Source organism: Podarcis bocagei (assembly GCF_964188305.1).
Source record: "Podarcis bocagei genome assembly, chromosome: 3".
NCBI lineage: Eukaryota > Metazoa > Chordata > Lepidosauria > Squamata > Lacertidae > Podarcis > Podarcis bocagei.
This window is the reverse complement of record NC_138127.1, coordinates 75215001-75231015: the sequence shown is the minus strand read 5'-3', so window position 1 is coordinate 75231015 and position 16015 is coordinate 75215001. Positions and strand designations below refer to the sequence as shown.

At 44.0% G+C, this 16015-nt stretch overlaps 1 protein-coding gene across 4 annotated transcripts in view; it reads left to right on the top strand.

Moving 5' to 3' along the window:
• Window positions 1-16015, top strand: part of RBKS (ribokinase) — a 78278-nt gene that overhangs the window by 44559 nt on the left and 17704 nt on the right. For all 4 annotated transcript variants that reach the window (XM_081186467.1, XM_081186465.1, XM_081186468.1 and 1 more), the window contains exons 6-7: window positions 2175-2266; window positions 9078-9266. In XM_081186467.1, the coding sequence (XP_081042593.1) occupies window positions 2175-2266; window positions 9078-9266 (281 nt within the window). The remainder of the gene's footprint in view (window positions 1-2174; window positions 2267-9077; window positions 9267-16015) is intronic.

The following is a 16015-nucleotide window of genomic DNA, read 5'->3' as shown; positions in this document are numbered from 1 at the left end:
TGCAATCGGGGGGGGGGGGGATGACCATAGCTGTCAACCTTCCCTTTTTTTGTGGGAAATTCCCTTATTCCAGCACCATTTCCTGCTGCTATCCCGGATTGTTAGATATCCCGTAGACTGTCCCCAGGACAGGTGAGGCTGCTGATCCCTTATTTTCAAATCTGAAAGCTGACAGCTATGGGGATGACCCCTTGTCCTACCTGCTAAGGCTGTCCCTCCCTCGCCAGGGGTGGACCCCTGCCCACTTTGCTTCAAAGAAAACCAGCTTGCAGGCAAGCCACCACAAGCTGACAGGGATGGGCCTTGACTCTCTTGACGTGGCCTGCAGACCTCAGATTGCCATCCCTCTGACTAAGCCAGCAGTCCTGACAGTAGAGACTTGCATCATTGCAACAGGAGACAGTAGGTGGCAAGCTGCTTTGCTTGCCTTCTCCACCCTACCTTGTCTTGGTGGGGCTAGAGAGCATTGTGCCAAACTACCATCACACAGTCAGCAGAATATAGGGTTGGTTGGTTGCCCTGTCGCATTAGATTGCTGGTAGTCACTTGAGCAGCCTTTTCTATTACTGTACGGATTATCCTCCCGTGCATTTTGCAACCTGTCTTGGACGTATTCCAGCTCCTTTCCTTTAATTTGCTTGTACTCTAACGGGATAGAAAGTGCCTCCCTATCTTCACAGCTCCTTTCTCATACTACAAAAGTGTGCTCTCAACCATTTTGGGGGATGGAATGATGAAAAACCTTACTTCGTTTCCAGTGCTTACATTTTAGTTTCTGCATAGTTTAGGCAAATCTCCCCCCCCCTCCATTTCCCCTTTCTTAAATAACCATTTTGCTGGGTGCTGCTAGCGTGATCTGGGGTCGGTTCCCCTCACTGTGTCTCGGGTGGGGGGGGTTCTACTTTACAAGATAGCACCCTTCCAAAGGCATTGCTAGGAAAGAGGAGTGGCTGCCCCATTGAACAACTACCCCCCTGCCCCCCAACAATGCCGCTGGAAGGTTGTTACAAGGCATCCTCTCACAGAGGCACACTGAGGAGAAATAGCCTCTGACTGCACTAGGACTGCCACCCTTGCTTGTCACATTGGCAGAAAGTTTATGGAAAGGAGGAGGATATGGCTATGGTGTCTTGAAATCAAATTGCAAGTCCCTCTCCCTTGCCCCTCAAAAAAATTAAAATCTGTTTTTTTTCCCAGCTCAACAAAGCTTGAAGCACATCTTTTCCGCTTGCCGGCACTTGATCATCAGAAAACATGAGAATTTGAGCCCATCTTTAGCTTATACACAGTGCACTAGGGAGTGCTGTGGAGCACTGTGTGCTTCTGTTTCCCATATTTACTTTTACAGAGTCTCAGACAATCAACTCAAAGGCATTAAGTTTGACCACGGTTTTGAGGAAGAGTCTAGGTGCAACAGCTAGCTGAGCGGGTAGCCTTGGTTGGGCCAAGCTTCAGAGATTCTGTGGGATGAGGCAGGCTGCTTATTTACTGAGGCACATGCTGGCAATGAGCTGCCATTTCTGCTGTATGAACTTCATTTCCTTCCATGTTCCGCATTGGAAGTATTCCTGCTGCAATAGGTAAACGTTAGGATAACCAGAATCAAGTTCAGTGAATTACATTTCTAATATGGAAGAGGGTTTGTTTAATATGGAAGGCTGACAGGGCACAGGATGTTAAAGACAAGCTGAATTCTGTATTTGGTCCTTCCATTAGCTGAGTGAGTTTCCATGCACCTTTGATTTTCAAATTAAAAGCAGCAAACAGCCTTGTGATTCTTAGATGGAATATCTTATAAAAATATTAAACAAATTAGCAGTAACTCAACTTTCTGTTTTCTGAATTCAGCAGAGCTTTCATTCTGCTAATTAATTCTTCTTTTCTCACTTTGATGACAGTGGCATGATAATCAGGGCTTTAATATTCTAACAAAATTGGTTAATGAAACCATTATTATTTATTGTGAATCAGAGTTGCTTTTTTTTGCAACATGAGAAAGCAGGATATTTTCCTGAAGATTTGTGGGTCTGCAAGTAATTTATATATCTTGGTGGGGAATGTGGAGCTGAAAGTGCCTTCGCCATAACAACACAGAGTTTTTGCTGGATTCTGCCCAATTATTCATATTCAAGCATCATGTGCCATTGATTTAGACATTTTCCATTTTCTTATAGTGAAGACTTTATTTAATCCTGCTCCAGCCGTCGCTGACCTAGATCCACGATTTTACACCTATTCTGACATCATCTGCTGCAATGAAACTGAGGTAAATACGTGTCATCACCATGATTTTGGTCGCTCTGGACCAATGCAACTTTTAAAATCTCTTTTCTGCATCATCTTTTCTGCATTTAAATGCAAGTAATTGGTTCAAATTCTGAAAATGCAGTGTTGTACAATGCTGGCTTTACTTGGAATGGGCTGGATAGCACCTGAAACAGAACTGATAATCTCTCCCCCCCCCCCACAAAAGGTCTCCATCTCACTGGTTGTAGTGGCATACCAAAGAGGAAATAAACACAGTTCATACTTCAACCCAGAAAGCTTTGACCGATGGCTGGGTTTGTAATGTGTAATCATTGTTCAAAATTACAAGAATAAAATAAAATAAGAGGATTAAGTGATATTCTCGGGGTGGTGGAGGGTGTGAGTGCTGTGTCCCCTTGGTGTGGTGATGGTGGCACTCGCCCTTCTTCGGATAGAAAATGCTCTGTTGGAGGGTGGCAAAAATGGGGGGTCGAGGAGGATCAGTTGGGAGGGAAGGAGAAATGTCCCTATTTTCATCTGAGTAGTGTTGGAGGGTCTAGGATAGCACACTGTATAAACCTGGGTGATTCCATCAGACTGCAAGAAAGAAAGAGAAGGAAAGTAGGGCTATTCTGTCGTCTTCTCCTCCATGTGTCACCTTGCAGTGCCCAGTGCTAGCAAACTACCTGAATTTTTTCCATGCCAGCAAGCCAGCCACCATTATAAGAACTGTAACTATAAGAACTGGTACTTCCCACTTCTCCTCTTTTCCCTTTTCTTCTCCCAACCCATCCTTTCCCCCCTTTTGTGTTGTGTCCTCCAGATTGTAAGGCTGAGGGCAGGGACTGCCTTTTTAAAAAGTTGCTCTGCAACTTGATTTGGGAGCCTTTTTCATCGAAGAGCAGGGTAAACATGCTTTGAATATAGGCTCGCAAACAATAAACTATAGATCCAGTGCACTGCCTTGCTGAACTTACTCAGCTATATCCAACTCCACTCTTGACATTTCCAGTCTAGTTTTTGTCGTCCACACAGTCAGCCTGTGGCAGAGATGGGGCATGCTTGCAGGTCTGCCTGATCAAAGCCCACCTCTGTGTCCATATAGTTTTCATGCATCCACATGGCCCCAAAGATGAAAAGAACAGTGCCATGTCTCATACCAGGTTTTCTCCCATTGAGGGCCATCATATTGAGAGGTGAAAGATCCCACATAGCAGGGTTTATAGATAATTTAGTAAAATTATTACCTGTATTGGAACAGATGAAGCTTGACCATACAGAACACAGCAGTATAGGGTGTGTGGGTTTGTGGGTGTAGGGGGCAGAATAGCTGCCAATCATCATCTTGAAATATTTCTAAAGGAAAAAAGAATTCAGAGCTCATCACAATTAACACCCGTCCAACTTTTTGCGCTGACTAGCCACCTACTTCAAAGGGAAGTGGAAATTTATGCCCCATTGTCAACATGACTGTGAAGTTTCTGCCAGGTTCCTTAATAATTCATACTGTGTGCTTGTAATCGTCCATTTATGATTGGCTGATAGCAGTTATGGGATCAGACAGGAAGTTTCTGTTATTTATCTTCTCGGCAGCAGAGGCATAAAACTAGTCTGTGACTTTGCAAAGCCTTGGAAGTACCCCAAGTTGCTGCAAACCCTGCCACATGGGCTGCATCCTCCAAATATCTGTTGGATGGAAGCACATCCACCAAACACTTGTGGATGCTTTGACAACCACAAATACTTGGTATTGTGAAACATTTTGTTCATTCCGAATTGTTGTGCTAGAATGGAGCAAAAAAACAAGGGTTTTTTTATCAGTGGGCTATCTACCACAAAGGATATTTCACAAGCTGTGGTTTCAGATACATATTTTTCATTGCTTTAATAAACTTTTATTTGTGCAGCTTCTACTTCTTTGTATGTGGTTCGTGTGCAAAATACTGAGAATGCATCTTGCAAGATTATCAGTTCCTGATTTTTTGCTTAGCTGGTGGTTTGGTTTCCCCCCCCCCCGACTTTTCCCAGAAAGATCAAGCCTGTTGAAACTGGCTTGTTAATTCACTGTGCACCAGATGCAGCAGAGCCTAATCCCCGAGGTTTGCCCAGGAATGTGCTGGTTCTCTGTTCTTTCTAATTCTTCTAATAAAAGAATTTCAGAATAAGTATATCAAATGTTGGTCCTGTGGAAGCCAAAACCCTAAGGTTGTGTGCCACCAAGTGATTTCAGACCTGAAGGGAAATGGTTGTAGGTGTTGCATTTATAATGTCCTTGGCACTTTAGAGAGTTATTCCAGGGGGAAAAACCAATCTCAGATGTGCAGGGCCAGCCATGTGTATGTTACTGAATGCATTTGTTGCATTCACATATAAGGGGTATGTGTGTGGTGTTATTTACACAAAAAACATGCAGAGGAGGGAAGCCCAAACCTGCCCCCTTCCCATCTCGCTTCTGTTCAGGGGTGCCAACTTGAATAAAATATGGGGGGGGGGAGGTAAGCCCCGCCCTGCATAATCGATCACACAAACCATTTGAATGACAATGCCTATCAACTTGGGGGGGGCAGCCCCCTCAAATATTTTATTGGGAGGACCAAAGCCCCCTCGGCTCCTAGGATTTGGCTCCTATGTTTTTGTTGCTTTAAGCTCAGGGATAGGAAATATTTTTGCCTGAAGACCATATTCCTTTCAGGGAAGCCACCCCAGGGCCATTTTACAGTGGTGGGTGGAGCCAGAGACAAAGGTGGTCAGAGCAACAAATGTAAACTCAATCTTTGTATAGTAGTGTAGTCTCTACACCACCACCACCCGTAACGTGGACCTAACGGCAAGTGAAAAATCCCAACAACGGATGGGACTTTGCTGAGCAAAACTGGCTGGGGCTGGGTGGCACGATGCTATTTTTGCATTTTCCACGTTATGGAAAATGCATTGCTCTTTTTGCATTTTCCGTAGTAGACTTGGAACATGCCTGGTCATGTTTCTAAAGGTGTGACAGTTTGGAGTGGGTACAGTGAAATAAGGAGTCACACCTTAGAAATTCATTTCTGCAGAATGTGAGCTTGCATATCTTTACGCTGTTGAATTCTGCATTTCTGCATTTTCTGCTTAAGCACTTGGTTCTGCAGCAGCAGCATTACCTGTAGATACGGGGGGGGGGCTAACAGATGTTGCCGGACTCCAACTCCCTTCAGCCTCAGCCAGCATGGCTAATGGTCAGGGATGATGGGACCTGTAGCCCAACAACATCTGGGGGTACTACATTGACTGTATATTGACTTGTAGATTAACAATATAAGTACCGTATTTTTTGCACCATAACACTCACTTTTTTCCTCGTAGAAAGTAAGGGGAAATGTCTGTGCGTGTTATGGAGGGAATGCCTACGGGTGGCATGCCTACGGATTTTTCTCCTCTAAAAACTATGTGCGTGTTATGGTCGGGTGCGTGTTATAGAGCGAAAAATACGGTAATTTGGTCATTTCCTCATCTCTCTGTGAGTGTTTTATGCCTTTTTGCAAGATGTGGTGGTAGGAGCCAGGGGGAAGAATCTCTTCCCCTTGGTCTTATGTAGAAAGCTCTTTAAAAATATCCTCCTTGGCCTCCTGCTATTGTGTCTTCGTTTTCTTTTTTAGAGCAGCCATTAGTTATTTCCTCCAATTGTTTTTTTTTTTTTTTTTAAAGTGATTTTATTGGAGGGAGGAACTTTCCAACACAGCCCAGCAGTTTTATATTTAATTTCACAATTGACACTTCGTGGTACATTTTAACTTTTGGCACGTAGCATCTGTCTTGTGTCTGCTACCTTTGCGGGAAATCGACTCCTGGCCTGCCTTGCAATGTCCTCATTTCCCCCCTCTCCCTCTGTATCTCAGCTGCATCACAATTGTTGCAAATACAGCTGGAGGCAACTCTTTGCAGATGGCAGACGCAGCAGAAACTCCTAAAGGCATCTGTATTTGCCTAATGTGACAACCACAACCACCTTTGTATACTGTGCAGCACAGAAGGAGGGCCAGACAATAACAGTCAAGGACTGTGGGCGCTCTCTGGGATTAAAGCAATAACACAGTGTTCTCTTCTAAACTAGGTACTATCACAATCCATGCAATCAACAGGGTGTGGTGCAGATGTATTTGCATCTTGTAACCTGCCCTTCCTTCAAGGACCTCATTGTGGTATTGCCTCAGTGTGGCATTGTAGCATGCGCCCCACTTTGGGAGATGGTGAGAAGGGCTAGGGCCAACACTACAGGGTTTCATCTCTAGACTAGAATGAAACGGTGGAAATTATTAAGGAAGCAGACTTTGGCAAGGCACTAGGAGAAACTTGCTAACAGTAGATGGCATTTGACGGTGGAAAAGACTGAGCAGTGGACTCTCCTTAGGAGACAGAATCATAGAGTCTTGGAGTTTGAAGGGACCCCAAGGGTCAACTAGTCCAACCCCCTGCAATGCAGGAATCTCAGCTAAAGCATCCATGACAGGTGGCCATTCAACCTCTGCTTAAAAGCAACTTGGACACTTCTCAAGAGTGTGGCCCCAGGTTCAGCTCCCTGTGTGTGTGTAACAACAACAACACAATTTATTATTTCTACCCTGCCCATCTGGCTGGGTTTCCCCAGCCACTCTGGGCGGCTTTCAACAGAACCATAAAAACAGAATAAAACTTCAAACATGAAAAACTTCCCTAAACAGGGCTGCCTTCAGATGTCTTCTAAAAGTCGGATAGTTGTTTATTTCCTTGACGTCTGATGGGAGGGCGTTCTACAGGGTGGGCGCCACTACCGAGAAGGCCCTCTGTCTGGTTATATATTCCAAAACACTCTCTCTCTCTCTCTCTCTCTCTCTCTCTCTCTCTCTCTCTCTCTCTCTCACACACACACACACACACACACACACATTGGATTGGCTTATAAATGAACCAAGCCTTCCCTTCCCCCTTCCCCTCTCCCCCCCCCAAGGGAAAGCATGGTTTTTCCCCAAACCAATCCAAACTCCTTCATTTCCCCCTAGGAAAGCCCTTCCAAACAACCTCCTGCGCAAAGCAACACAGACCTCCCCCCCCCCATTGCTTTACATAGGGTCTACTCCCAAGGAAAATGGGGAAGGAACAAGAGGGAAGCCCCACAGTAGTTTTCTTAGAGGTGGTTCTTCAAAGCAGCTCCTTGGGTAAAGCAATGGAAAATCATTTACCTCCCTTGAACAAGGGAAGTTCATGGTGGAATCCCCGTTACGGGCACAGCACGCAGTTGGCCACTTCACACATTTTACTAGGGTGGGTTTTTTATGTAAACCTAAAAATGTTGCTTGTTTAATGTATTAATTTTTTTAAAATGTGCTTTTGAGCATGTGTCTCATGCACAAATCAGGAAACTGGGTTTGGCTGAACGCCAGAGCCCTGAATTAATTATTTGTAGAGGTTATTACAATAGATATTATGTTATTCTTCAGCCCACTACTCATAGAATCATGGAATCATAGAGTTGGAATAGACCACAAGGGCCATCGAGTCCAACCCCCTGCCAAGCAGGAAACACCATCAGAGCACTCCTGACATATGGTTGTCAAGCCTCTGCTTAAAGACCTCCAAAGTAGGAGACTCCACCACACTCCTTGGCAGCAAATTCCACTGTCGAACAGCTCTTACTGTCAGGAAGTTCTTCCTAATGTTTAGGTGGAATCTTCTTTCTTGTAGTTTGGATCCATTGCTCCGTGTCCGCTTCTCTGGAGCAGCAGAAAACAACCTTTCTCCCTCCTCTATATGACATCCTTTTATATATTTGAACATGGCTATCATATCACCCCTTAACCTCCTTTTTTTCAGGCTAAACATGCCCAGCTCCCTTAGCCGTTCCTCATAAGGCATCGTTTCCAGGCCTTTGACCATTTTGGTTGCCCTCCTCTGGACACGTTCCAGTTTGTCAGTGTCCTTCTTGAACTGTGGTGCCCAGAACTGGACACAGTACTCCAGGTGAGGTCTGACCAGAGCAGAATACAGTGGCACTATTACTTCCCTTGATCTAGATGCTATATTCCTATTGATGCAGCCCAGAATTGCATTGGCTTTTTTAGCTGCTGCGTCACACTGTTGGCTCATGTCAAGTTTGTGGTCAACCAAGACTCCTAGATCCTTTTCACATGTACTGCTCTCAAGCCAGGTGTCACCCATCTTGTATTTGTGCCTCTCATTTTTTTTGCCCAAGTGCAATACTTTACATTTCTCCCTGTTAAAGTTCATCTTGTTTGTTTTGGCCCAGTTCTCTAATCTGTCAAGGTCGTTTTGAAGTGTGATCCTGTCCTCTGGGGTGTTAGCCACCCGTCCCAGTTTGGTGTCATCTGCAAATTTGATCAGGATGCCCTTGAGTCCATCATCCAAGTCGTTGATAAAGATGTTGAATAAGACCGGGCCCAAGACAGAACCCTGTGGCACCCCACTAGTCACTCTTCTCCAGGATGAAGAGGAACCATTGATGAGCACTCTTTGGGTTCGGTCAGTCAGCCAGTTACAAATCCACTGAGTGGTAGCATAGTAAAGACCACATTTTACCAGCTTCTTTACCGTATCGTACTGGTACATCAGTACGATACCTCATTTGTGGAAATAATAAATTAAGGGCTGAGTGGTTAATCTGTGCTTTCAAAGGGATTTATTGCACCTCCCACTATATTTCCTGGTACACACCATTGTCTCTCAATGCATTTAATAGTAGCAAATATTACATATCTGTTTCACATAGCTAGTAGTCTTGAAATAAATTGATGTTTTTGCTTAATCCCCGCCCCCCCAAGCTAATGTGGGTTTTGTGTTGTTTCAACCTTTTCCCCTAGGCAGAACTTTTAACAGGAATCCCAGTTGGCAATGTTGAAGATGCTGGGCGTGTGGGGCGGATCCTGCTCGAGAGAGGCTGTAAAACAGCCATTGTAACTTTGGGTCCTGAGGGCTGTGTGTTGGTCTGCGCAAAGGAACCCACCCCGAAACATATACCCACCAAGAAGGTCACCGCTGTGGACACCACGGTATGTACTTGCGATTCAAAAGCCTTGCTTTGGGGGGAGGCTGCGTACACATTACCAGCTTAAAACGTGGCTAGGTCATTTTTTTCTTCAATTCTGATAGAATCTGGTTTTAGGGGGCACACACCTCAAAACACAGTATTTCATAAGAAATCACAGTAAAGGTGTGGATTGTGGCTAATGTCGTGTGCACGCCAGTTCCCAAACCAGCATTGGGATGCAGTGCTGGATGCAGAGTAAACCGGAGTGTGTACACAACTAATTATTATTTGAACACTAAAAACCCAGAGTAATCAGCCACATCTTTGGGCAAGGCATAATGCATGCCAGCAAACTATCCCATTCCATCCCATTGCACAGTGCATGTCAGTTCACCCAAGGTTATAGGCTGGCGTTCCATAGACAGGACAGACCATGTACTGATGAAATCATTGTATTCCTCCTTCACCCTCCTGTCTATTCCGTATTGCGGCAAACAGTGTGTGCGGCGACTCTGTTGCTACTTGTGGAAGATGGCGACATAATCCCTCAGTGCCATCACCTCGAAACACCCCTGCTCTTTCTGTGGTGGGAGAAAGGAGACGCCCAGCCATTCTCTCCTCAGACTCCCCAAAATTGAATGACTGGCTCTGTCCACACATGCCTGAGCTGTTTGTGCTGGCAAAAGCCTTTTGCTTTGTAGAGCTTAAGTAATATCAGGTGCTCAAATTCCACAGGGCATAGTTAAAAGGCAGAAGCGGCATGCCGTGCCAAATTAATTTTGTCGCGATTTGTAAGGTCAATGACCTGCATCTTTCATAAAGCCTAAGGTTGGGGTTGCCCCCCCCCTTCATTCCTTTCCTGTTTATGATCAAGCACTGACTGAACACTCCTTCAGTGGAATGTTAGGATTATTAGCTCAGCAGCAGCAGCAGCAGCCATCAAGAAAGGCAATAGTTAAGCTTCCGATAGCAATATTATCTCACCCACATTTTTACAAGAGCTGGGACATTTTGTACTCACAGTTCTGTCTGATGCAAATCCAGAGTAGTTCTGGTGAGAGCACTGTATGTACCAGCTATACATTTTAACTGCCTGATGTCATGAAATGTAACATGTGTTCTCCTGCTGCAACCGTGACATTTCCCCCCTTTTGTTAAAAGGCAAAACATAGCGCTGCTATGTACCTAAAACCAGAATAGCCAGTTCAATTCAGGGGAAGGCAAAGGAAACGGATCTGTGCTCGTGCTGACTGCCTGGGCGCAGTGCCGTGGTGGCTGCCTTGAGACCCTCTTTGCATCTCACCCCCCCCCCCAAAAAAAATAGCAGACCGGAATTCTGAATAGAAGCAGTTGCGATCCAAAGGAGCAGGCAAGCATATTGATCTTGAATGTTCCTGAGGTTTCCTGCCCCCTCCCAAGCCATAAACAGCAGGCCAGGAGTCTGTGCAGGAATGGACCACGATCCAAACAGCCGTATTTCCATGCTTCATGTGTGCAACCTAATTCTTCCTCCTCCAGAGCAACTGCTGCCATAAGCTTCTGGAGTTTCCCCACTGAGTTTGTCACTGGCACCCATGCTTTCTAGTACTGTAATCAGGGTGGATAAAAATCAATGATTTTTAAAATAAATAAATAAATGATATATTTTTTAAAATTATTTTTTTTTTAATTTAAATCGGATTTTTAAAATAAAATGCCTTTGGGGGGAAAAAAAACTTTCCAAATACAGTTTTCTGTTTAAGTTACATTATAGTCCAAAGGCTATTCATCAGGAAATAAGGATTTGTTCTAAGTTTTTCATGTGCGCTAAAACTCAGTCTAAGTTTTTTAAAACAACAACAACACCGTTTAACCACATCAGTTAACAAACATGGATACATATGCTATAATGTTACTGTTTTAGTTAAATAAATTGTTTAAATTGTTATTAAGGAAATGATTAAAGTACAGCAGAAAAGTTGTCCAAATATAAACAGTTAGCTTATTAAACCCCACAATAATTTCGTAATTATCTGTCTATGTATTTCTAATAGTATAACCAAATCAGTAATTTTTGATATAGCTGTAAAAACTACTCTGAACGTTTATTATTCCAAAAATGAAACCTTCCTCTGGTTGTAAATATTAAGATTATACCAGTCAGAATGAGTCTTTCTGTAAAAAAATTATTTAAATCAAGTCTTACTGACTAGTGATTTAAATCAAATCCACCCTGACTGTAATGGTACAAGCGGAAGTGTGAACAAGCCCCAAGTGAGTGACCCACAGTCGTGGCTGAGTAAGGATTCAAACTCTGGTCTCCTGCATCCTAATTCAACACACTAACCACTGCACGGCAATGACTCTCCATCACTCTGTCACAGAGAACATCCACCTCCTCTCACCGATCCACTGGGTACAGGCAGGATGTTGCCAAACTTGGACCTGGGCTACTGCTACTTTAGTGCTCAGACAAAAACCCTTTTGTCACTGTTTGCCGGGAAGGACCTTACTCTTTTCACAGTAGATGAGAGTAACAAAGAAACATTTGTCAACTTCCTTACTCAGAGAAGCACAGCCTTATTGGCAGAACTGCTGCCTGTTGAAATTTTGTGGTATTTGCTAAGCTCAGGCAAGTGCTCAGTTTCCAAGAAGATAGGCTGAAAAGCCTAATTTCTGCACTTGCTTTTACTTCACACTTCCCAAGCCAATCCTGGCACTTAATATCAGCTTCTGAGACTGAGCTGTGGTTCAGACTGAGTTCAGCTGTTGGTTTAATATAAAAGTGCTGATGTTTGATTTTGTGAATGAAAGCTTCTATTATTTCGCTGAGCAATACATCGGTTTATGACTTGGCTGTTTTCAAGTCGGGTTCCCTTTGTTCTCATAAAGTGATATTTCATTTAAACACCCCAGTCCATGCAGATTGTCTCTTTGTGGTTAGGTGAAGGGTTTTCTTAGACAGGCTTTTACTGATTAGACAACAGTGAAATGCTTTAGTGAAACAATTGTATGTACTTAATAATTGCTGATTACTGGTCCATTGTTGGCACCTCAAGGTTTGGCTAACAATGTTATATTTGTCACATAATTTATTGCTCCTTACAGTGAAAACCTTTAAAATAGTTTCACAAATATTATTATTATGCCAATTTTTAAATTTGATTTTCAATATAAGTGCAATTACAAAAATCAGTTCCAAATTAAAACATTTTTGTCAAGAGGCTTTGTGTGCGCTGTTCTTGATGGGCCTTTATCTAATATTACTGTGTTTCATATTCTTATTTATCTCTATTCTATTCCATTTTCAAAATTATCACATAATTAACAGCTGCACTCTTAATGATTTCTATTTGTGTTTTTATATTATTTAACTTCCCTCCCAAAACGCTTCAAGTGAGGAACCATAGCTTTTTCCTTTTCATCCTGCATGTGCCACATCCAAAAGTCGGTTGTTAGTCTCCTGGCCTTATATGTCTCTCTGATGTTTTCCTTTATCCTGTAGCATTTGGGGCTATCTCCTTATTCCCACTGTTGTATTATTCCAGCTTGGTTGGGGCGGAGCTGCAACTTCAAGGTTAAGCCCTCTTCTTTCCTCTGCTCAGCTCTTTCCCATAATACTCAAGCAATTCCAATAGCAGATCCCTCCCTTCCACTGGCACCAAATCGACAAGTTCCAGAGATTTGCCATTTCTTCTTCCAGAAGGGAAGACAGCGCCATTCCTCTTCCAGCACCCAAAAACCCCTCACGCCACTTTTCTTTTGCCACTACCATAGCATTTTGCTTTAAAGAAGGGGGAAAAGGTTATATCTCAACATCTCCACGATCTCTTTCAGTCTTTTTTTTAGGGGTGGGGGGCGTAGGCTCTTAATTCCCAGCAACATCTTCCAAACAAAACAACCACACTCTCCCCCCCCCTTGACTCCTTTCAAGCCGCAAGCAGCTTTACATCATCTTTTAAATCCCAGTGTTACAACGTACATCAAACCATCCTCGCTTGTATATCTTAAAATTCAATATTAGGAGAGGGTTGCCAAATCATAAATGTAAAAATTCCCATAAAACGTAGCAAAGCCCCCCCCCCTCCTCCATCCACCTCCAACTCAAGATGGAATCTTCTCCCAATTTCAAACCTCAGTTCCATGCAGCTGATGGCTCGCAGTTATAATGTCCATCTCGTCCAGTGTGTGCCTATTCTTAATGCCAATTAAAACCCAATTATAAGGAGAACCTCCACGTCCAATGGCAATTGGGGGGGGGGGGTTCGCATCAGGCGAAGTGCGTAGCACCCAGTGCCTCCGCCCACCCCCACTCTGATCTGTGTGGGGGTGAGCCATTGAGGCGACCATGGCACAGTACAGGAACCGGAAGCCAGTTTCACAAATATTATAAACCAGATTCCCCAGAGAAACATTGTGTTGGTATCTTTTGGGCTTCAAAAAGCTTTCAAAATCAGGTCTTGCCTTACCATGGTGAATATGAATACAACAACAACAACAACAACAACAACAACAACAACAACAACAGCAACAGCAACAATAACAACAGACATAAATAATAAAATTGCTGCTGCTGCTGCTGTTGTTGTTGTTGTTGTTGTTGTTGTTGTTGTTGTTGTTGTTGTATTTCTTCAGCATATATAAGAAGAGCCTGCCTGGACTAAGGGCCCATCTAGTACAGAATATTGGGTTAGATCCACACTGTCCCACCTGCAAATGGAAGGAATACTGGAGGAGGGAGGTCGGGTGCCATACATGTAAAAGCTTGCACCCATTAATCAGCAATCCTGTGCACACTAACTAGGGAGTAAGTCCTACTGAAATCAGTGAGACTTCCGAGTAAACACACATAGGATTAGTAGTCACAATTTAAATCACGTATAAGAAAATTCCACTGGGGATTGAGGTGTTCAAAACTTGCCATCCACTTACTTCCACCAACACACACACTGTTTTTTCTCTTATTTTAAACAGCAAAAACACAGGGGTGTATTTAAGTAAGCTGAGGAGATAATGGTCTTCTTAAGATAAAACCACCCCATTTTCACCTGTTTTGTCACACCAGAATGTTGCAACAAGCAGAAATGTCTCCTGTCTAATTGCCTTCCGTCTGAAGTTTTGTGGTTGTCTGTTATAGGTCATGTTGCCAGAATCCTGAAATGTCACTCACACAATATGTGTGAAACTTCCCTCTGCCACCTTTCCTTTTGTAACAAGATGCAAGGGGAGCTCTTTGTTACAGTAAGATTGATATACTGTACATTTCACCATATTAACAGCCGACTGCAGTGGTGGTTTCTCAGGGACAGGGAGATGGGCCTCCCGTGAGTTTGGGTAGGGTATGGGGAAACTTTGGCCCTCCTTGCTTGCTGGGCTGATGTGAGTGGTAGTTCATCAACATCTGGAGGACCAGAGGTTCCCCACACCTGAGTGAGTGTAATGGCCCCTGGTGGCAGATATTGGGGGTTAGGAGATGCTGGAAGGCAAAGGTGCATGTGCCACCTGTCCTGCGTCCCATGACCTAGCCTGGTGTCCTCAGATGATGATGATGATGATGATGATGATGATGATGATGATGATGATGATGATAATAATAATAATTTATTTGTACCCCGCCCATCTGGCTGGGTTTCCCCAGCCACTCTGGGCGGCTTCCATAGAAACCAAAAATACACTAAAATATCACACATTAAAAGCTTCCCTGAACAGGGCTGCTTTAAGATGTCTTCTGAATGTCAGGTAGTTGTTTATCGATTTGACATCTGATGGGAGGGCGTTCCACAGGGTGGGCGCCACTACCGAGAAGGCCCTCTGCCTGGCTCCCTGTAGCTTTGCTTCTCGCAATGAGGGAACCGCCAGAAGGCCCTCGGCGCTGGACCTCAGCGTCTGGGCAGAACGATGGGGGTGGAGACCCATCAGCTTCAGTTCACAAGTCTTAGTGACTTCTATATGCAGATAGCAGGACGGGGGGGGGGGGAGGTATTTTGTCTGCCTCAGGCAGCAGAATATATTGTGCCGGGTGTAGGCTTCTTGCATTCTCCATAAAGTGCTTTTATGGGAAGGTAGTCAGTTGCGAAAATAGTGTTTTCTGTTGTGGCATCTGGAAAAAGCAAGTATCTTCCAGTCCGAGGTGGGGGACTCATAATGAATCCTTTCAGACTTCTCTTTATTGTTATTATGCATCCATGAGTATTTGTGCTTGTGGTGTTATTGGGGCAGTTATACGTAATTCTGCTTTTGATATTGTTTACACCCGCTGAAGTTTTGGAGCAGACATACCGCTTCATTTTCTGTGGGTGCATGACTCACAGCTCCCCACCGCAATCCTTTACATACCCATACCACAAATGTTCTGCAAGGTGGGCAGGTTGTTTGGTTGTCCCTCTTTTGATGCACTATAGTGCAAGAACACCCCTCCAGATAAAGCGGAATGGTGTGTGGGCAGTGTAGAATAAATCCGCCACTAATAGCATTACATTAATGACCTTGAAGCAAATATGCCTGCAAAACCCCCCACCAGTCTGGAGGGGCCCAGCCTGTATTCACTGCCACCACTGGTACGGTGCATTCAAACATAGAAATACCGTGTTAGTTTTCCTGCTAGCATTTCTGTCCCGTTTTCACATTGCAGTACCTGTTGTGTTATGGAATTGCGGCTTTTTGATATACCATCATATTGCTCTAAATTTCATTCATATGTGGGCGTGGTGGTGAGACACAACAATGAATGTCATCCATTGGACAGTATCACTACTCCCCCATGTGTGTGCTTCTGTTCCCCCATGAAAAGAG